This window comes from Magnolia sinica, chromosome 17 (genome assembly GCF_029962835.1).
Source record: "Magnolia sinica isolate HGM2019 chromosome 17, MsV1, whole genome shotgun sequence".
NCBI classification, from domain to species: Eukaryota; Viridiplantae; Streptophyta; class Magnoliopsida; order Magnoliales; family Magnoliaceae; genus Magnolia; species Magnolia sinica.
This window is the reverse complement of record NC_080589.1, coordinates 21,463,816-21,487,117: the sequence shown is the minus strand read 5'-3', so window position 1 is coordinate 21,487,117 and position 23,302 is coordinate 21,463,816. Positions and strand designations below refer to the sequence as shown.

Below are 23,302 nucleotides of genomic sequence, written 5' to 3'. Positions count from 1 at the left end.
GGGTGGAGTAAATGGTGTAGGTAATGTAAAGCTAAAAGACTCATCTCACCCACAGGTGTTGAGTGTCTCAGATTTACATCACTGACATCACTTAGCTTCATATTTAGGAGGATTATTAACATGTTGTCATTACCACCCACAGGAGGAATGATGATGTAACAGATTCTCACTAGGATGAGATGGTTGGGCCCATCGTCATCCTGGATAATTCAGTTGATGCCTCCCTTAGCAACTGAATCAGTTATCTTTGCCTAATATTTTGTTTACTAAACTGTTTTGTGAAATAATGAACTAATGTGAGTATATGTGTATCTCTTATATTTCAGTCTCAATTCCAACTAATACGCATCAAGTCCCTGCCATAAATGGGTCTAATTATACTCAATGGAAGAACGCCATTGAAGTTGTACTGGGCTGTCTTCAATTAGATCTTGCCCTGATAACACCAGAACCGCCAAAGCCATTTGATAATGCCACTGAAGCTGAATATAATAGATGGGTTGCATGGTTTAGATCAAATGATACATGCCTGAAAGTCATTAAATATTCAATTTCTGAATCGATGAAGGGTGCCATGCCTGAAACAGATAAGGCCAAAGTTTTTCTGACTGAAATGGGAAAACGATTCAAGAAATCTGATAAATCTGAAGTAGCCATTCTTCTGAATAAATTAACTCGCTCGTCCTACGATGGAAAAGGCAACATCCGTGAATACATTGTAGAGCAGATCGAAGTTGTTTTTAAGATCCGTGCTCTAGGGCTTGTACTCACTGATGATCAACTGGTTCATTTGATCATGAACAACCTACCTCCCCAATTCGGCACGTTCCTGGTAAACTATAATACTCTGAAGGACATGTGGACATTGAATGAACTCATCACTCAGTGCGTCCAAGAAGAAGACAGGATCAGACAGATGATAAAAGTTCAAAATGTTAATATGGTGACTTCAGGACAAGGGCATGGGCAAGGGAATAAAGGTAGAAGGAAGAGGAAACAAGGTTCTAATAATGAATTCTCTGGTACTCCATCTGGAAACCATGAGAATCAATCTGGAAATGGATCTAAACGCAAACGGGTTAAAGGCAAACCGTGCTACTTTTGTAAAAAGACGGGTCATCTAAAGAAAGACTGCGAATGTTTTAAGGATTGGCTCATAAAGAAAGGTAATCATTCTGTTCTTGTCTGTTTTGAATCTAATCTGACCGATGTGTCAGTGGATTCCTGGTGGATAAATTCAGGAACTACTATTCACATATGCACTTCTATGCAGGAATTACTACAGGCCAGGCCACCAACTGATGCGGAGCGCTCAGTATACGTAGGCAATGGTGTCAAAGTTGACGTGGAGGCAATAGGAGTCTATAGGCTTAAGTTGAAGTCTGGTCATTTTTTGAATTTAGTTAATACATTTTGTGTGCCGTCTATAAGGCGCAATTTAGTTTCAATTTTCTGTTTGGATAAGTTGGGATATTCGTTCCACTTTGGAAATAAAAGTTTTAGTATTTACTTTAATTCGATTAAAGTTGGAACCGGCTTTTTAGTAAACAACTTATACCAGTTAAACTTGATTGCCTCTCACGTCTATAATATTAATATCTTGCATGGAAATGTAGTGGGATCCAAGCGAAGACTAGACTATGAGAATTCCTCCATGTTGTGGTACAGGCGGCTATGCCATATATCTCGTGAGAGATTAGACAGGCTTGTGCAAGAAGAAATTTTACATTCTCTAGACTTCTCTAACTATAAAGTATGCATTGATTGCATAAAAGGGAAACAGACTAGAACGAGAAAGAAAGGTGCAACCAGGAGTGTAGATCTATTAGAGGTTATACATACAGATATTTATGGACCATTCCCTACAGCCTCATGGAGTGGCCACAAATATTTCATTACCTTTATAGATGACTACTCTCGCTTTGGGTACCTATACCTTATCAGTGGGAAATCGGATGCCCTGGATGCTTTTAAAATCTATAAGGCCGAGGTTAAAAATCAACTCAATAAGAGAATTAAAGTTGTCAGATCTGACCGTGGTGGTGAATACTATGGCAGATATGACGAATCAGGACGCAATCCAGGGCCATTCGCTAAATACCTGCAGGATTGTGGCATTGTTGCTCAGTACACTATGCCTGGTACTCCAGAGCAGAATGGGTTGCTGAGAGACGTAATCGCACCCTTATGGATATGGTGCGAAGTATGGTCAGCAATTCAACATTGCCAGAATCTCTGTGGGGTGATGCGATCAAAACTGCAATTCATATATTGAACAGGGTTCCCAGCAAAACAGTAAGCAAAACTCCTTTTGAGTTGTGGAATGAGAGAAAGCCAAGTCTCCGATATCTACATATTTGGGGTTGTTCTGCTGAGGCCAAAATTTATAACCCGCATGAAAAGAAGCTTGATCCTAGAACCATAAGTTGTTTCTTCATTGGATACCTAGAAAGATCAAAAGGCTATCGATTCTACTGTCCTTCCCACTCTATCAGGATTGTTGAGACTGGGAATGCCAGATTCATTGAGGACACCGAAAACAGTGGGAGCACGAACATAGGAAATTTTGTATTTGAGGAACAAAGGACTGTGACTCCTGTCATAGTCAATTCAGATCACGTGGACATTAATGATGCAGTCGACTCTGCAGTCACTGCAAAGCACCACGTAGAACCTTATATACAAACCACTGATGAGAAAAATCAAGATCAAACCCAACAAGCTGAACCATTAAGAAGATCTGAAAGAGAGAGAAGGCTTGTAAATCGAGACGATTATATCATATACTTACAGGAACACGACTTTGACATAGGGGTGGAAAAGGATCCTGAATCCTTTACACAAGTCAAACAAAGTGCTGATCCTTCTCGTTGGTTTAATGCCATGAAAGATGAGTTGAAATCCATGCAGGACAATAAAGTATGGGATCTTGTAGAGTTACCCACTGGAATAAGGCCGATTGGTTGTAAATGGATATTTAAAACCAAACGAGACTCCAAAGGTAATGTCGAACGATATAAAGCCAGACTTGTTGCCAAGGGTTTTAACCAACGTGAGGGCATTGACTTTAAGGAGACTTTCTCACCAGTATCCAAGAAAGACTCATTCAGGATCATAATGGCTCTTGTAGCTCATATGGATTTAGAGTTACATCAAATGGATGTAAAGACTACATTTCTCAATGGGGATCTGAATGAGAATGTATACATGTTGCAGCCCGAAGGTTTTGTAGTTACTGGTTCAGAACATTTGGTTTGCAAACTTAAGAAGTCCATCTATGGGTTGAAACAGGCATCGCGACAGTGGTACCTTAAGTTTCATGAAGTAATTTCTTCATATGGCTTTGTAAAAAACACTGCAGATGAATGTATCTACATTAAAACCAGTGGGAGTAAGTTCATTATGATGATTTTGTATGTTAATGACATTCTGTTAGCTAGCAGTGATACCAGGATGTTGAGCGACACCAAGAAATTTTTATCTCAAAGGTTTGAAATGAAAGACCTTGGTGAAGCTTCTTACGTCATCGGCATTGAGATTCGCCGTGACAGAACACTTGGACTGCTCAGCTTGTCACAGAGGGCCTATATTACTAGGGTACTCGAAAGGTATGACATGCAAAATTGTGCTTCAGGAAAGTCGCCCATTGTGAAGGGCGACAAATTTGGTTTATTTCAGTGTCCAAAGAATGATTTAGAAAAGAATCGAATGAAAGAATTTCCGTACGCATCAGTAGTAGGGAGCATCATGTATGCTCAAGTCTGTACGCGACCGGACATTACCTTTGTCACTGGAATATTGGGAAGATATCTATCTAACCCAGGAATGCAACATTGGATAGCCGCAAAGAAAGTATTACGGTATTTTCAGAGAACGAAAGACTTCGAACTCACATACAGAAGATCTAATCAATTGGAGTTGATCGGATATTCAGACGCAGACTTCGCAGGCTGCGTTGACACTAAGAAGTCTACTTCAGGATACATCTTCATAATGGTGGGAGGAGCTGTGTCATAGAAAAGCGTGAAACAATCTACCACAGCCTCATCCACTATGGAAGCTAAATTTATTGCCTGTCATGAGACATCTAATCAGGCACTATGGTTGCAGAGTTTCTTCTCAGGTTTGCGGGTACTGGAGCATATCTCGAAACCATTGAAAATATTTTGCGATAATTCAGCTGCTATTTCCTTCTCTAGTAGCAACAAGCATTCGTCAAGGTCGAGGCATATCGACATCAAGTACCTTGTTGTAAAGGAAAGAGTTCAGAATCATCAAGTGTCCGTGGAATTCATCGGCACTAAGCAGATGATTGCAGATCCGCTCACTAAAGGCCTCCCTATCACGCCATTTCAGGAGCATGTAACATCCATGGGAGTCATTGATCCCACAGATGTTTTCAGTTAGTGGGAGCTGAGCGTACTTTGATTTTCACAGACACTTAGAGATCTCGTTTTATACAGTTTGTTTGGATGATTTTGATATAAAGATTTATTTCTACTTCTCTATATATATGCGCAAATTTTGAGTAAGTAGAACTACAGTCGTGTCTCGTTGGAGACATTAAAAGCTTCAGGACCTCTTAAGGATAGACACATATTGTCACACTAAAATGTGTAATCCTTATACCACATTTCCTAGTTCGTGATCTATGTCGTTAAGATTGAAAGTATTTGTGATCACGCTTAGACTCACTTCGTCTAAATTAAATGTTGTGATGACTACCGCGTTTCGATACCGACTGTCTTGATGGACCAGATTGAATAGTATTACTCATACTGTCCAATTGTTTTCATTGGTTAACCATTTGGATATTTTCTTAAAAGATCAAAACTTGTTTTTTCAAAACAATTCTATATGACTATTATTAACGTTGTTCAATGAAGCCCAAGTGGGAGAATGTAAGAACTCTATTTAGTGGGCCTCACTGATCAACAGTCTAGATTGTCATACAGTTGGACTGGATGATTGAGTAGACCAGTGGGCCCCACTTCGTGTGATGCGCTGCGCAGTCTATCTGCGCAGCTCTGTGTACTAGGGCTGCAATGCTATAGCTGTCATACGTAGACAGCAATTTGAGTTATACTAGGATGCTATAATGTGGAGCGTGGGAGAGAGAGTTGTGATGGGTTTCAAACTCTCTCTCCACATATTCTATAAAAGAGAGCTGGGTCCCCAACCCTACACCACAACAGAAATTCGAGTCCCATCTACTGATTTGCAGAAAGGGTGTGAAGGAGAGGAAGATCCTAAATTCTATAGGTATTCTGGTATTCTTATCCGGCTTCCATGGTGGCATCTCAGCTAGGTAAGCTATCTGAACCCTGATCGCCATGTCCCATACACAGACAGATCCGTGGGCCTATTCCGCATATAGATTAAGACCCACAGGTTTTCGATCGAATTGATACCCGTGGAAAGGGTCTTAGATCGATCAAGAGAAGAGAAGATGGCTTTCGGTCGATGGATGGATGGCTAAGATAAGAAAAGAGGATACCAATCGATCCATTTTGGATTTCTATGGAAGAGAGTTTTCAATTCAATTAAAAGAAATGTGATGAGATGAAAACTCTGTACGAGGTGAAACCGTGAAAGGAATTTTCCTTTTATCATCAGTTTTAATACCGATCACTTTTACCAGGGGCATTTCTTCCTCTCAGAAGTACGCTAACCTAACCGTGTGATTTCGTATAAAATTCAGTAGATGATGACCAGTGGTAAAATCAATAACAAAGCTAAAAGGTTAGTGGATTACTTTAAATGCAGTAAAATCAACAAGGGAGTAAAAAGATAGGCAAATTAGTTTAAATAACTTAACAGTAATTGGTTACACAATGTTCCAAAACATAAACAGGTTTTAGTAAATGACTAAAAATAATAATATATAGAATTATATCTTTCCTCATAATTCATTGACATACCAGTACACTGTTGCAATCAATGTGTCACAAATAACAGACTCTGACGCCACCATATTCTGTGGCCCACACCATGACGTATGTATTATATGTACGATGGTTTTGCAGTATCATTACAGGGCATGAGCTAAAAAAATGAGGCGGATCTGAACCTCTAGTGGAACATGCTGCAGGAAGCAGTGGGAATTGAACACGTACCCTCCAAAACTTCTTGGAGACCACAAAAGTTATGGATCAAGCTAATGTTTATGTTTTCCCTTTCATCTAGATCTGTGTGACCTCATAAATAAGTTGATGGAAAATAAACATCATGGTGGGCCCTGGAAAGGTTTCAACGGTGAGAGTCATTGTCTCCACTGCTTTCTATGTTGTGGTCCACTTAAGCATTGGATCTGCCTCACTTTTGGGTCCATGCCCTCAAATCATGTCACAAAATAGATTGGACGGTGTGGATATAACACATACATCATGGTGGGGCCCACAGAACTTGGTGACGTCAACACACACTGAGAGGTGGTGTGTGGCATACCACGCAATCCGCTCCTCCTTCCTTCTCCCCTGCCAAACCCTAAACCCTCTCGCTTTCCTGCCGTTGCTTTCTATCTTTCTCAGTATCTATCTCGATTCATTTGGACGAAAAAGGAGGAAGAGCAGAAGTAGGCGGTCGATCTCTCTCTCTCTCTCTCTCTCTCTCTCTCTCTCTCTCTCTCTCTCATTTGTAAATCTCTCTCACTTCGTTTTTCATTGCACTGCTTGTATTATTATTTTATAATTACAATGACCATGTAATTGCATTTCATTTTTTTTATTTTTTATTTTAGGGCTTTGATTATGTATTTATTTTGGGGCTTTTGATGGTTTGGGATTTTTTTCTTCTTTTTCATGGAAATTTTGGGATTCTGATTTGTAGAGCCCGTAATAGCGATCCAAATCCTTGATTGGTGGGGCCCGACCATGATTGTCATCCAGACCATTCATTAGGGTGGACGGAAGCGCTTGTTGGATTATCCATGGTTAAATTACAAAATGGACTGGTTGAATATTGTTTTGCTTCTTCTTCTTTTTTTTTTTCTTTTTTTTTTTGTTGTCAATGAATATGGACTGTTGATGATCCAAAAACCCCGAAGCATTTTATGTTTTTACTGCTTGAGCGGCTGATTTTTTGAAAATTTGAAGGATATTTTATCTAATTATTATCTATTTCATTTAATTATTTGTGAAAATTTCAGGTACCCTCTCTCATAAAAAGCATTGAAATTTGTGTTTTTTGTTTTGACGGTTGTACATTTTGATTGATATTTATTGAAATTTCAGCAACCCTTTTCTGCCAAATCTCTAATATTCATTATTATTATTATTATTGTTTGGACAGGTTTGGAATCTGAAAATTCTGAAGATTTTGGGTCTTCTGGTATGTGCTTTTGTCCCCATCTTTTTTTTTTTTCCCGCCATGTTCTTTGAATATATATATATGTGGGGAATTATCATCATGGATTACAAAAGGCCATCTTTCAGATACTCAGCTCCAATCCACTATTTTCATTTACTCTCCAAGGGTGATTTTACACCTTATTTGTGAACCTGTTTGGGCATGAAACAAGCCCTATAAAGCCATGGAGTTAGTATTTCATACCTTATAGGCTTTGACTTGTAGTACTTTATAGGCATTTTGTACCTTAGAGACTGTAAAACCGATCTTCAATTTCATTTGGTGTGAGTAATTAAACAGTAGAAATGTCAATCATCTGACCTTGTAACCCTTAGGTTGTCATACATGTATCATAGTGTACACAAATTTGGATGGAATTGAATGGCGTAATCGCATGCTATGTTCGTCATAGGTGAGTTGTAACAATCTAGCCAAGATCGATACAAGTGGCCTTACCCTCTTTTTGTTGGTATGCCATCCAGCCCATGCATTGAGCGGCACCGGCCATCATTATGAAATTCCACAAAAAAATCATATTTATTCAATCATCATGTGAGCCACACCATAGAAAACAATGGATGACCACCCAAAAACCTCCAAATCATATGTTGGCCCACGTTGTGGTTGGATTGGCCTGCTTTTTGGGGCTTCCGACTTTTATGTGTGGCAACCATATTGGATAGGTTGGATGCCGAACACACATGAATGGCAGGTAAGGCAACCCTAAGGGTGCAGCATGCAAGATGTAGCTGAATTAATTGGAATGATGGTTGAAGATCACAAGCATTTGCAACTGAATGTGAAGACATGCATAAACACATTCTCTCCTCTTATCAAATAGTCATTGGTAAGGTGTAAATTTACCTTCACTGTTGAGAACTCATCTACTTCATTAGCTTTGCTAGGCATCTCATGCTATGAAGCACATGTGAGCCACAACATAATTCTTGTGGGAGCCACAGCTTCATCCCAAAACCAAGTCAGAATGATAAAATCCTATTGATGTGTTCCTGAATACCACTTAGCGTGGGGCACGAAGAGATCAAAGGCCCATTGAAGACTCTGGTTAATCCACAATAGAGCGATCAGAAATTTTCCTGTTGGATAAAGTCTTAGAATCTGTAGAATCACATTAATTTAGTGACTTAAGCTTCAAACCTTATGCTTGTCATTTGTGACCTAAATCATAATAATCCTTCTTCTGAAGATATGAGAAACCTCTTACTTCTTTCTGTTTGGAGAAATGAAAGAGAAAGGAAAAAATAAATAAAGAGAAATAGGTTGGGCCAGAATTCTTGACCCATTAAGTACCCCTACCCGACTTGAAGCTGACCATATGTCACCCCTATGTGAGGGGGTGGACTACCTGTCAAAGGTCCACCAAGCATACAGAGCATATATCAATGAATGTTGATAGTGTGAGTATGAGTGTATATTATCGAGCATGTGTTCACCTATCTAATACTTCCTATCTTTGGATCTCATTCGGATGTTGGGCCAGAATTCTTGACCCGTTTAGTACCCCAACCTGACTTGAAGCTGACCATATGTCACTCCTATGTAAGGGGGTGGACTACCTGACAAAGGTCCACCAAGCATACAGAGCATATATCAATGAATGTTGATAGCGTGAGTATGAGTGTATATTATCGAGCATGCCTTCACCTATCCGATACTTCCTGTCTTTGGATCTCATTCAGATTGTCATGAATGTTGATGTGTAATATTCTATTTTGCTAAATTACTACTAATTGCCCATTCAAGGATTTGCATATGTGTATGTGTTTCGTGCCGTTCTGTTTGCATCTAAATGCTGAGATAAGATTCGATTGTATGATTCCAATGCCACTGCATGATAACATGTGCACATATCTAAATCCTTGAATTGTCCCTTTTGGACAGTTCAGGAACATATAGTTGCATAGCTTACATGTTACCATTTCAAATACCCTGGTAATTAGGTACCATTTAGTACTTTTTCTCTTCAAATATATGATTTTATGTTGTGTTTGGTTTTCTTTTTCTCCTCTTAGGGGAAAATGTAACACTAAAATCAACATATAATTCTTGAAGAGGTGTGGGGTGATGCTGCTGAAATTTACACTTGAGCATTTGGGATGCCAAAGTGTAACAATGCAACTTTATATTCTTGAATTTGGGATGCAAATGTGTAACAATGCAACTATATATTCTTGAATGGGCGATGACCATCACTTTCCATATAGCTTACGTTTTTTTTTAAAGATACCTCAGCATTGATTCTAAGTGTTAAATTATTAAGTATGAATTTAAGTCTTTATTGATGTTTACTTTTCCTTTGTTACAAGAGGGGGTGTTTGTTGTGCTTTAATTACCATGTGGATTGAGCTTGCCACCTGAAATAATCTTCTTCTTCTAGTTATAAATGCACGTGTAATTATGTGATACCCTGTTTCCCTATGCGCCATCTCATTTTAGTTGTCTACTACTAGATTCGCAATTTCCCTTTGATGGTAAACACTTTTTGCAAGGCTAGTTGACAGCAAAAATGTGAAATTGCCATATGAAGGGGAGAACATCTGATTGCCATTGATCCTGCTTTTGGGGCACACCGAGTTAAAAAAGTAGAAGATTGGGAAGAAATGATAGAAATTTGGGTTTTGGATACTTGTTTACAATAATAGTTGAATAATACTTTGGTTGGCAGGTTCCTATTAACATATATAGATTAGAGTAATTGGTGCGCTAGCCCAGTATAACTTCCACATACATGACGAATTTAACACGTAGCATTGAAGTTCCTCAATCAAAACCAAACCTGATCATGAACCACCGGAGATCTCTCCCTGAAAAAAAAAATCTTACAATTCAGATAATTTTGAAGATCTTAATCACATTTAGATTCCTTTGATTAACAATGCCCTGTTTGTATTATTTAAAATATTGGTGGATGGAATGAACTGTATTGAGTATGGCAATGGGTGTTTGTAAAATTCTGAAATTATTTATAGGCATGGAATGTATCATGTAGTCTAGCAATGGCTCCTAAATTTGTAGTATTTTAGAAAAAAATCGTGTAGGATTTTTAATCAATTTGCAGAAAAATGGGTGAGAAGTTAATAGCGGTTTGGTCTCCCTGATGAATGGACCAAACTCACACAGATTTGCAACTCCATCTGCTTTTTTTTCTTCTAATTAATTGAATGACTCCCTTTTTTCTTATAATAATAGCTTGGATTTCAGAATGAAAAGTACAGATTAGTACTTCGATCTACAAGATTTGCTAAAGGGTAGGGTCCACTTGTATAGCTATGGGTCCCCAATAAAAAAAATGTGGGATAGCCTCAACTGATTAGAGTCCGTTGAATAACGAACTTACTATTATACTATGTGGTCACTCTAGATCCATGGTCCCAATATTTGTACACATGCTACATGTGTTGGACATAGGCTAGTGGGGCCCATTGGTGGGCAATCACTAGTGGGTGGGTCCCATGAGTTTAGGCCTCTTCCGGCCTCTTCTGTTAGCAGATGAATTTCAAAATCAAGTTTGACTTTGGAATTAAAAAAAGGAGATAGGGATAAGGCCAGATAATTTCTGGTCTCATCTAAACTCCCTATCCTTTCCTATAAATAGGATAAGACTCTCACGTGAAAAGATATTAAGGAATAACGAGAGTAAAAAGAGGAATAGTGGTATATAGAAGTTTGTCCATTTAGCTTGTCTTTGGGACGATCTAAGTCATAGATCGTAATCCGGGGCCATCTATACTATAGAATCAGAGAGGTGATTAGACCCATTTGCTCCAGTAATGGTTAGGCGGAATGCTGGATCTGGACCGTTCATCTTCGGCTTTGTGAAGGTTCCATATCATGTAGACCGTCAGATCTTGAGGGCTCACACTTCCGCACTTCCTTTTAGTGGTATCAGAGCAACTCAACGGCGGATCTCCGATTTAATATTTTCATCACGAAAGGTAAGTGGCCCACTTATATTATGGATTTGCACATCTTAACACGAGTTGTTGGAAATGGGAAAATGCTCAGTTGCAGATTCCATGATTTGCCAGTAACCTTAAAGCTTGTGTATGCCATAAATATGGCAATCCACTCATCAGATGGGCTAAACTTTGACAAACAACCACTGGTCTATTATATCTGTGCACATTTTTTTGGCCACCTGATGAGTAGATCAGCCTGAATTTGGGACTAGGCACGTTCATGAAGAATGAGTCTGTCCTTTTCCCTAATCCAATCATGGTGTAGATCTTCAGTCAAAATGCAAGCTAGAGGTGTTCGTTAAGTGTGGACAGTTTGTTGTATATCTCAACCGTCCATTTTCTTGGGACATGAAGTAGTACTGGGTTGTGTTCTGAGGCATATTCATGCCCTTCTAATGAACGGCTTGGATCTTGCATGCACAGCATATGTGCATAATAACATCAGAATATCTCTAAAATCCCCATGGATTTGAGAAATCTTGTGTCCTTATCTAAAAGCCGTACACATGACATGTCTACAAGATCTATAGCGTTCATCAGATGGACCTCGCATGGACATATCAATGTCCCACGTCTTCATCAGGTAAGAACCCTTTGATCGAGCAAAGGTTTTATCTAATTGAGATTTGCTAATCAGATACGGTATATAAGACGTGACTTCGTTTTAGGACAATACCCCTGGCACGTGTGCAAGATCTAGACAGTCTATTAGATGGGCTTTAGATGTGCAATGGCCCACTTTCATCAAGACAGACTCACTCTATCATTATGACATTATGGCCACCTAATGGCCAGAACTTTGGGATGTCCATTCATCATGTTGGATCGAATGGTATACAAAAAAAAAAAATAATAATAATAATAAAATAAAATAAAATAAAAAATTGTTCCCCGTGGCAAGGCCCACTTTAATTTTTGATTGGCATGATTTTTGGGAACCAAGGAGAACCTGAGGGGATGCAGGTGTGTGAGGGACAGATGTGATCGCATGCCCACCACGTGGCGGTGGGCCCCACATATGGCAATGTAGTGGATCCAGCCTACGGGTGTGTTTGGATGCACCATGTAATTGAATTGCAACTCTTGCTTTATAAGTGATGTTTTGTGCATAATTAAAAATAAACTAATGGTGAGGCTCACCTGACTCCTGCTTGTCTATGAAAGGAAAGATTCAACATCATATATAAGGGGCTCTGGAAGTCCAAGGACTTTTGGGTGCCCATCTCATATGTACACCAAAGGTAAGGTGTATGATGATAGCAACTCGAGTGGACCCCACTTCTAGTAGGTGCCTGTCCCACACATCAATGGCTTGTATTTTTCATTTTTCACTCTATGTTGTAGTGACCCCATTTCAGGTGCTAATGACATATTTTAGGCCACAAATGCATGTTTTCATGGCAGAAAGAGGGCAGATTTTTTTGTACTTATACATGTAGCGACATACAAGTTCTATGCAGCTCCATCCATATGGTAAACGTGGAAAGCACGTTTTGTGATCTGGACTGCTGATCTGGTGGGCCACCATGTGGATTTCCATACTCTAGACGCTCATCTTTCTGATCTGTCCTTTAGATGGGCCCTCATATCACTGTGCGTCCCAGGAAGGTTTCAACAGTGAATGCCATTTTCCCACTATTTTCTGTTGTGTGGTCCCCTCAAGCTTTTGATATGCTTCATTCATGGGCTCATGTCTAAAATGAGCTAATAAATCGGATGGATGGTGTAGATAAAATCTGCTTTGAGAATTAGTGATTTAGAGATCATTAGTGATCAAAATGATCATCAACCATGAGGATCAATGTTGATGATAGGATCCATCATCAACAATGATCATTAACGGTAATGATCGGATCCATCGCTAATGGTCAAGATCATTGGTGATGAAAGTACCCTCTTTATGGCTAAGCACTTTATTTTTTATTTTTTGTAAAAATATGATGATAATGTTTATATGTGTGACATAATTAGGCTTGATGTGATTAGATCCATTCGGGTATGTGAACTTTCAGAAATTGTTAAGATTTGTTGATTACTTTTATACCTTAAAAATTTTAATAACACGTAAAAATGTTGATGATTAGTATCAATGCCTTAGATCATAGCTAAGTAGTGTTACTTGATGTAATGTAGAGATGGCCACCAAAGCATTAATCGCTGAACAGCTCAAAGGTCAACAATTCAACAGTAACAACTACAAAGACTAGTCCCGCGCGGTGCGAAGCCTTCTGGACGAGGACAACATATCACATACACTCGATGAGGTTCAAGAGGAACCTATATTGGCTAAAAATGGAAATTTAGGAGAATATAGGGCTGCAATGAACCGTTACAATAAGTGGCGTAAACAGAATCGTTCTACCGATAATGTCCTAATTAGCACTATGCACAAAGAAGTCATACCAACGTATGAAGTGCATGACACCGCTAAAGAAATATGAGAAGCATTGACAAATGTCTATGCGCAGAAGTCAGATGCAAAAGTTCGGGCAATGAAATTAGAATTCCAGGAGTATAGGATGTCAGTCGGCTGTCCCATCAAAGATCATATCCGAAAGATGGAGTAGATGATAGGTGCCCTTAGGAATGTTGGGTGCAAATTGACTGAAAATCAAAAGATAATAGCAATGCACCATTCCTTGCCTGAATCTTGGGCCCCAATCAAAAGAATTCTGAACCATACTAATTCTATCACTATGTTCAGAGGCTTTTGTGGCCATTTGGTACGAGAGGTTAAAATGAATGTAATTTAGCTAGGTTCGGCCAAGGCCTTTGCAGCAGAGACCAATAAGTGGAAAGCTAACAAGAAGCGGTTCAAAGCTCGCAAGAAGGCGAAAAAGAATGATCAAGAACAGAAGTCCACAACACCTCCTCTCAAATCTCAAGAAGAGGAATGGAAAGAAGAAGCAGAAAAAAAATAACATAATCTGCTTCGTCTGCGGAAATTCCGGCCATTATGCCTGGTAGTGTGCCCATAAAAAGACAGTAATTCCTAGGTCACTAGATACTTTGTATGTAGGCGTTTGTTTTTAAATCCTTTCCGTTGATACTATATCTAACGAGTGGATTTTGGATTCAGGCGTAACAAAGCATGTGACACGGAGTCGTCGAGGACTCGAGGAATTCCGACTTGTAGCCAAGGGAAGTTACAAGGTGTATATGGGAAATAATGTTGTCGAAGACGTACTAGGGATTAACGTTTACCATCTCCGTATGCGCATAGAGCGAACAATAATCCTCCGTGATACTCTTTATGCACCGAGCATGCGTCTTTAAGACTAAATAACGTCATCTTTGCATGGGGAAATTTAATTTTAGATTTATTTATTCTGGACATAAATAGTGATAATGCACATCTTGCTTTATCTGTTATATCGAATGAAACTGTATTATCTGAATCTCTAAAATGGCATGCGATGTTAGGTCACATCGGAAAGGATCGTCTGACAAGACTAGTACATTTTGGTCTGTTAGATTCCTTATCCAAAGTTGATTTGTCATTTTGTGAACATTGTGTGTTCGGAAAGACTTCGAATAAACCATTTCCTAAAGTGGCTAGGTCTAAGGGCTCGCTAATGATAATCTATTCAGATATCTGTGGACCCTTCAATGTACATGCTAGAAATGGATGTCAATACTTTGTCAATTTCATTAACGATTACTCGCGCTATGGATATGTGCATCTTATCTCACACAAATCTGAGGCTTTTGATTGTTTTATTAGATATAAAGTTGATGTGGAAAATCAGCTTGAGAAAAATATTAAAATCCTTCGATCTGATAGAGGTGGTGAGTATACATTTGAAATGTTCAAATCATATTGTGAAAACGTTGGCATTGTTCAGCAGTGCACAATGGCTTACACTCTATAACAAAATGATGTTGTAGAGAGAGAATATGACACTATTGGACATGGTTAGATTGATGATGACATAAGCCAATCTTTCTAACACATTCTAGGGTGACGCACTGCTAACAGCCATCTACGTCCTTAATAGAGTCTTATTCAAATCTATTTTTAAGACCCCATATGAGATGTGGTCTGGGAGGATTCCTTCTCTAGCCAACCTACGCCCTTGGGGATCTTTGGGATATGTTTTGCTGCCTACTCCGCATAGAGGTAAACTTAATAGTAATACCATTGAATGTGTGTTCGTAATGTACCCTATGCATTCAAAGGGATACGTTCTAGTTTATAAGGGCCATGGACGATGGATTGAGATAGAATCTCGGGACGTAACCTTCGTCGAAGATAAATACCCCAGCTGAATGTAGCAAAAGGTTCCAATAAAACTTTTTGAAATACCCGATGTATCTCAGGAGAGTGGGAGTTCTGCTTCTTAAAATGATGATGCTACTCCTATAGTTCATCAGAACAGTGGGAGAACATCGTAGCAGGCTTCCTGAGTTACGTCGAAGCGAAAGAGGATTGATTCTTCGAAGATACTTCGATATTGAGGGGCAAACATTTTCTTACGTTGTGGTTGATGATGATGCACCTGATTCATATCAGGATGCATTATTATCTTCTAACTCGGTCGATTGAGTGACTGCTATGGACGAAGAGATCGCTTCTATGGAGAAGAATAAAGTTTAGGAACTTGTTGATTTGCCTTCCAATCGCAAAGCGATAGGTAATAAGTGGGTATTAAAGATCAAAAGAAAGGCAGATGGTACGGTGGATAAGTACAAAGCACGATTACTTGCTAAAGGTTTCACACAGAAAGAAGGCATTGATTACGAGGAAACTTTTTCACCTGTTGCAAAGTTCTCCTCAATCTGCATGATCTTGTCCATTGTCGCAAATTTAAACTTAGAGTTATATCAGATAGATGTAAAAACTGCATTCTTAAATGGTGACTTGGATGAAGAGATATACATGCAACAACCCATGAGTTAATGTGAATCAAAAACATCCAAAGAAAGTCTGCAAGTTGTTGAAATCTATCTATGGGCTAAAGTAATCTTCAAGACAGTGGTACATGAGGTTCTAGTTAGCCATCACTACTTTTTGGATTCACAATGAGTGAAGAAGATCATTGTGTATACATGAAATAGTTTGGAAGATCTTTTCTGATACTATTTTTATATGTAGACGATATCCCGCTAGCTGGTAATGGCATGCAATTGTTGATATTGATTAAAGATTGACTATTCTCGAACTTTGAGATGAAAGATCTTGGTAAAGCCAACTTTATTCATGGGGTAAAAATCATCAAGGATCGCCCTAATAAATTTTTAGGCTTGTCTCAAGCCACCTATATACAAAAGATCTTAGAGCGGTTCAGGATAGAAAATTCAAAAGTTAAAACCCCTATGGATAAATCTACCGAAGTTAGAAAAAAAATCGTGTCCCTAGACTGAAGCCGAGAAATTGGCCATGTCCTTAGTACCTTATGCAAGCACAGTAGGGAGCTTAATGTATGTTATGCTTTACACTAGACCGGATATTAGCTATGCAGTTGGCATAGTCTGTCATTATTAGAGTAACCCGGGACAGTCTCATTGGCAAGCCGTCAAACGTATATTCCGCTATCTCAGAAGAGCAAAAGACCTAATTTGTGTTATGTAGGCACAAGCCTCGAGCTCGAAGGATATTTTGATGCTGCTTGAGGTAATAACATCAATGAGGGAAAGTCTACTTCAGGATATGTATTCTTACTCGGAGGAGGAGCTATCTCATGGTCGAGTAAGAAATAGACATCCACAACTCTTTCATCTATGAAGGTCGAGTACATTGCATGTTGTGCTGCAGTTCAGGAGTGTGTATGAGTTCGTAAATTTTTACTAGGTCTGGGTGTTGTACCGAGCGTTCGTCAGCCTATATCGCTGAAGATAGACAATACTTCTGCCATTGACTTGGCAAAGGACCCTAAACACCACTAGAAGTCCAAGCACATTGAGATCAAGTATCATTATGTCCGTGATCAAGTGAGAGATAAGAAGGTCGCCCTCAACTACATTTCTACTTAGGAGATGATGGCTGATCTCATGACGAAACCTATTGCGAGAGACCTATTTCAGGTTCATGTTAGGCAAATGTGATTGAGGAAAGCTTGAGTGATAAGCTTGTATCTAGTACCTTTGATCTTTCGTTAATGAATAATGCATTCCATTTATTCGGTATTGAGTACTTATATTAACTAGATAAGTAGATCATCAGCATTTACCATGAGATCATGTAGGATTTCTATTTTTTTGTCGGCAGGCCGGTCACCGACTCGCACGGGTTGACCAACCTTGAATGTACAAGAGAGGTACATTTAGAGCGATGTTCATACACTGAGGTATGCATTTCTCTTTATTGTGAATAATAAAAGATAAAGATATGAGTGAGTCGTCCGGCTACAATCTTAAATGATTGAAGATGAGACTGATCAAGTCGAATAACATAATCGCATCATTCTTTTTCATGCGATCAATGTTATGGCCTGAATTAATAGCCAGGTTGTGAGATTATGAGATGAGTCATACCTCATGTAGAATAACCTGCGGATTGTAGACCCGACATATATCTAGTATTGTTTACTTTACGACATGGATTGTAGCCACATGCTAGGACCTTTTACCTACAGATTGCTTCAATTCGATCTAATCATTGCAATGTGCAAGTAGTTAGTCTCTTTGTGACTCTGTGTCCTTAGCTACCCTCTTCTTGTGTATAGGAGGATGAGATTGAGTGTCGCTACTTTAGTGTACTATGACGAAAGGTCTTTGATTGGCCAGACTCAGTTACGCTAGGAAAGCAGTTTGATTGATTCCAAATTACACATCTGCGTGGGAAAGATCCCGTGATAGCTACACCAAATTTCTAGAACTATAAATACGCACTTGAAGACTTATCTGCCGGCAGTATCGAGTTGTTTTTATTAGACTTTTGCAAACAATATTCTTTCTTAAAAGTGTGTGTGTGTGTGTGTGTGTGTGTGTGTGTGTGTGTGTGTGTAAGTATTGCTTTAAATTGATTTTAGTCGAAGTTTGTGAAAAATCAATTTTCAGAATAACTCGATAAGTTGGATAAGTGTGTATGTTGGCCGAGTACTCCAGATCGAGAGTTAACTCCATCCGATGTGGTCATGCGGATTAGGACAGGCATTGCAAAGCTTGGGTTATTGAGTATTAGTTAGGTGATCACTTAGTACTTTAACACCTGTGAGAAGATTACGGTGATCCAGCTGGTCCCACACATCTGATTCTTTTGATCGCGATGTTTGGTTTTGATTATTATTAGGTGAGTTAGATGGACCAATTTTTGTGCCTATCCCACAATGTGATTGAGTGGGAGATGTTGGACATAGGCCAGTGAGGTCCACTGGTGGGCAATCACTAGTGGGTGGATCCCATGAGTTTAGGCCTCTTCCGGCTTCTTCCGTTAGCAGATGAATTTCAAATTCAGTTTGAATTTGGATTTAAAAAGAGGAGATAGTGATAAGACCAAATAATTTCTGGTCTCATCCAAACTCCCTATCATTTCCTATAAATAGGATAAGGCTCTCTCGTGAAAATATATTAAGGGATAACGAGAGTAAAAAGAGGAATAGTGGTATATAGAAATTTGTCCATTTAGCTTGTCCTTGGGACGATCTAAGCCATAGATCGTAATCCGGGGCCATCTATACCGTAGAATCAGAGGGGTGATTAGACCCATCTGCTCCAGTAGTGGTTAGGCGGACAGCTGGATTTGGGCCGTTCATCTTCGGCTTTGCGAAGGTTCCATATCGTGTAGACCGTCAGATCTTAAGGGCTCACACTTCCGCACTTCCTTTCAACATGTACGATCAAGACCATGCTTCGATGATGTAAACAAAACTAGTATTTCAACATTACTCTTGGCTGTTCTTTTTTTTTGTTTGTTTTTCCTCAGTTGTATATTTTCATTTTTATGGAATGCCTTCTATATTGGGCCTGTCAGATAAACTGTTCCAATATTTAAGATCATTATCGTATTACATTCCAACATTATAAATCAAACTAAGTGTGAAGAATGGTATCATGCTCTTCATTTTTGGAAGTAGAAACTTTGAACAATCATAAGCCTTTTTTGTTGGAAAAGAATTATCTTTGTACCCATATCTAGTTGCTAATTCTGTGAACATAGAACCTTGAAAAATGTTGCTCCATGAGAAGTGGGTTAGTGGCTATGACCATATTGGTGTCAAAAGAACAGTTCCATGAAACAAACAAGGGTTGCTAATATTTTCTTTTTTAGAAAAATTAGCATTCCCCTTTGATCATCAAAAACTAATATTTTCCTCAATCTGGTTAAGGGATTCACCAGTTGCTATGAATTTAATGCAACAGGACCCTCTCAACCATTCATATCGCAGAATGAAAACAACCTTCAACAAGAATGTTATACTCCACTAACGGAATATCGAAATGAGCCTAACCCAGGTAATTTTGGGACAGATGAGTTTGTTCCAGATGTACCAGAAGAATATAAGCCTTACATGGGAAAGGAATTCTGTAGCAAGGAGGTGATGATATTATACTAATATGCAAAAAGCCAGCTGGATTTTGTATCCATAAGAATCAGATAAGTACATTAGCTAGTAATGGAGAGACAGTCTGGCGAGTATTAGCTTGTTCAAAAGAAGGGAAGCAACGTACGAAACATTTGTTCCAATGGAGAATGGAGAATGGAGAATGTAAGCATGGAAAGAATAATGAACCATCAACGAGATTTGGATGTAAGGGTAAGATGCACTGATGCACATAACCCAAAGTGCCGTAAATAAATGCGATGTCATGAAAAAATTGTTGAGGTATATCGACCTAAAATGATGAGCCCAAATAAATGGACATTCTTAAGGTCACATGGTCAGCTTGTTGATGAAGGGTCACATAACTTTCTTGGTTACTAGAGATGTGGGTATTCAATTGTCATTTGCTCACACTTTGACTGTGAAAAGCAGCAGCGGGCATGGCAAGGTAGGTTTTGCGAGCATAGACATTAATAATGGATTTTGGATAGGCAGAAGGATTGCAGGTCAATGCCAAACTCGTGTCAGCACTCAAGCACTTGCAGGGATGGCAGAACCAACCTTTTTGTCATTCAATTCAAAAGAACAGCCAATCTCAGCTTGCATCAGTGTTTTGGGCACACCACTCTCCAGTGTAGCCTGCTTTGATATGACTTACAGAACTAACAGGTATATGATGCCATTCCATCCATTCATTGGGGTCGATCATCACAAGCAAAAGGTCTTATTTGGCTGTGAACTTTTGACAGACAAAACGAAAGAATCTTTCATATGCTTGTTTGAAAGATTCTTGGAAACAATTGGTGGTCAAGCTCCATTCACAATAATTACAGATCAAGACCTCATTATGCAGGCAGCAATTCCCTAACACTGTTGCCACATTATGCAAAAAGCACCTGAGAAGTTAGGCTATATGTTATGTACAAAGCATACACAAAGCATACGAGAATTTCCAAGCTGGTTTTCACAACTTTGTGTACAATAATGTGAGTATCCACTGCTTCAGAACCAAGAGGTCCCATTTCATCTAATCATATGAACTCAAGATCAGTGATTGGTTGAGACTGCTTTATGGAAGGTGTGGGAAGTGGATCCTGGTGTTTATGAGGGGCACGTTCTTCGCATCCATTAGTATGGATCAAAGAAGTGAGATCACCCACCAACAATATGAATGGATGTTGTTGGATGTAGAAGTGAATTGAATTGCAAACTTTGGGAACTTCATGATGTTTCCTAGCACATATTCATAACGAGGAAGAAGCCCTTAGATGGCAGTTGAATTCCTTTTTGGTTGAAAGTGATATAGTTGCAATTTGGAATACTCAATTTCAATGCCAGGGAAGGAAATGACAATTTGGTTATTTCCACTCTTTTAAGGCTAGTGATTTTGATTAAACTCAAAAGGTGCGTCCATATCCTAACACTCCCAATGCTAAAGAGAATCGCGAGTTGGTCCTTTATCAGAATAATGATTTCAATGCAAATGGATAGTGCACCCAAACACGATAGCAAGTTCTTTACAATTTGATTCTTGTTCAACCCTCCCACTAAATTGATGAAATTAGTATCACACAAATGAAATGCAGTTGTAATCTGATTGTGATATTTAAAAAAGATCTGATCGGTTCCTTTTTGCAGGATATTTTGTGAAAGGGGATGGGTAAGGCAAAGGGTGGTTCCATATTCATCAGGCTTGTTTCGGCTGCTGGTACTGGGTTCTTTTATGTTAAGAAGAAGAATCCTCGGAAGATGACGGAAAAGCTTGAGTTCCGGAAATACGACCCTCGGGTGAATCGCCATGTCCTGTTTACAGAGCAAAAGATGAAATGAAAGCTCCTTCATGAACTCCTTTTTCAATCTGCCTCCAAACAGACATGTCTTTCAGATGGTTCCATTTTATCACTGTTTTGAATTCCATCGGTTCGACCCTGTTTCGATTCATATTACAGTTTACATCAATGGTTATGATAAGCTCCTTTTTGTGATGTCTGGTTGCCTTTCTCCCAGTTACCAAGGCGGCATATGATTAATCAAAATGGATTCTGAACTATCTGAATTTGTAAATGAGTAAGTATTTCCATTTGTTGTTCTGGATTCAGACTGTCCATCTCTACATGGCTGTTGAAAGTTGCGATGAAAGACTGATTCTATCCCTGTGAATCAGTGACCTTGGAATAGACAGCCATGGTGAAAATGGATTCATAAGGACAGCCGATGGCTGACTGACAGTGCACATCTGCCCACCGGTTAGGTATTTTAACTTGGCTCGAAAAACTCGCTCGACTCGGCTTGGATTAACTCGGCTTGAATGGCTGATTCGGGCCAAGTTAAGCTAATTATTTGAAGCTCGAGTTGAGTTCGAGCCGAGTTCGACCAAGAGGCATTTCAACTTGACTCAAACTCGACTCGACTCGAAGCTCAAACTAGAGCTCAACTTGGCCCAATTAATAAATATATTAAAGTTGTGGGGAATGTGGAGAAAGTTGAAGTGGGATCTCTTTGCTTTCACCCCAACAGCGAAGAGTTTGATGTTAGTGTTGACAATCTCTTGAATCCAAAATGGTATATTGGATGGAGCACTCACATGAATAAACATATCAATCCTGAATATGTTGTGAGCTACAAGTCCTCAAATCATTTACAAGGTAACGGAAACTGCGCTTTTATCTGAGCAACAACAATACAAGTGGGTCCCACTTTTTTGTGGTCCTAGGTCTGTTCAAAATCCTATCCATTGGAAAGTATGGCCTTGATGAGATGGGTAATTCAGAACATACAATTGAGGATGCTTTTGGCCTATGGTTCTTCTATCATAGGGCCCACACAGATGGATTTTCTGAATTGCCGAAAGATGGATTACACCCTGTTACGGTTGCCGGGCCAAACCAAAAATGAATTTCGCTTGGAGTGTCATGTAAAATGCATCTTTAATTTTTTTTCTTTTTTATTTAGTTCTCTTCTAAATCAATGGAGGATCAAGAACAGAATCCATTACTCTCTCACCCAACAAGCTCGAGCTCGACTCGAACCACTAGCTCAACAGCTTTGGCAAACAAGCCAAGCTTCAATGTTGAACTCGAGGCCGAGCTCGAGCTCGAACTCGAGTACAGCATGGACAAGCTGAGCCGAGCTTGGCCCACCTCCACTCGACTCGGCTCGATGCCCACCCCTAATTTTGATCACTGAAAGGTGCTTTCTGATCTAACGGCAACTTTATAACCAGATGTTTTAGTCAAAAGGTGCATATGCAACTGTGCCCTGTGCATGCCAATGCAGCACCTGTTCATCAGCCAACCTTCATGCTGTCCTGCTGCAAACTGGTCCACGTACCAGGTGGGTCACACCTGTTTTAAAAAGGTCACTGAAAGGGCAACCTACAGGCAACTGCCATCACGCTTGCAACCATCTGATCTAGTGAGTGTATTGCATATTTCTGGGCTTGGGAACACTAAATGGTGGGGCCCACATGATGATGAATGGACCAATATTGCA

General features: G+C 39.3%; 1 protein-coding gene across 6 annotated transcripts; it reads left to right on the top strand.

Moving 5' to 3' along the window:
- Positions 1 to 6,440: 6,440 nt before the first annotated feature.
- Positions 6,441 to 21,860, top strand: LOC131230789 (uncharacterized). 6 transcript variants are annotated; one of them, XM_058226772.1, is made up of 4 exons: positions 6,450 to 6,581; positions 7,291 to 7,329; positions 12,788 to 12,944; positions 21,449 to 21,860. In XM_058226772.1, the coding sequence occupies exon 4, from the start codon at positions 21,467 to 21,469 to the stop codon at positions 21,638 to 21,640; it is 174 nt and encodes a 57-aa protein (XP_058082755.1). In that variant the 5' UTR covers positions 6,450 to 6,581; positions 7,291 to 7,329; positions 12,788 to 12,944; positions 21,449 to 21,466; the 3' UTR covers positions 21,641 to 21,860. The 6 variants fall into 6 exon arrangements, with proteins under 6 accessions (XP_058082753.1, XP_058082755.1, XP_058082756.1 ...); XM_058226773.1 differs by lacking the exon at positions 12,788 to 12,944 and adding an exon at positions 9,896 to 9,950; XM_058226768.1 differs by lacking the exon at positions 12,788 to 12,944 and having other exon boundaries at positions 6,453 to 6,581.
- Positions 21,861 to 23,302: the final 1,442 nt, after the last annotated feature.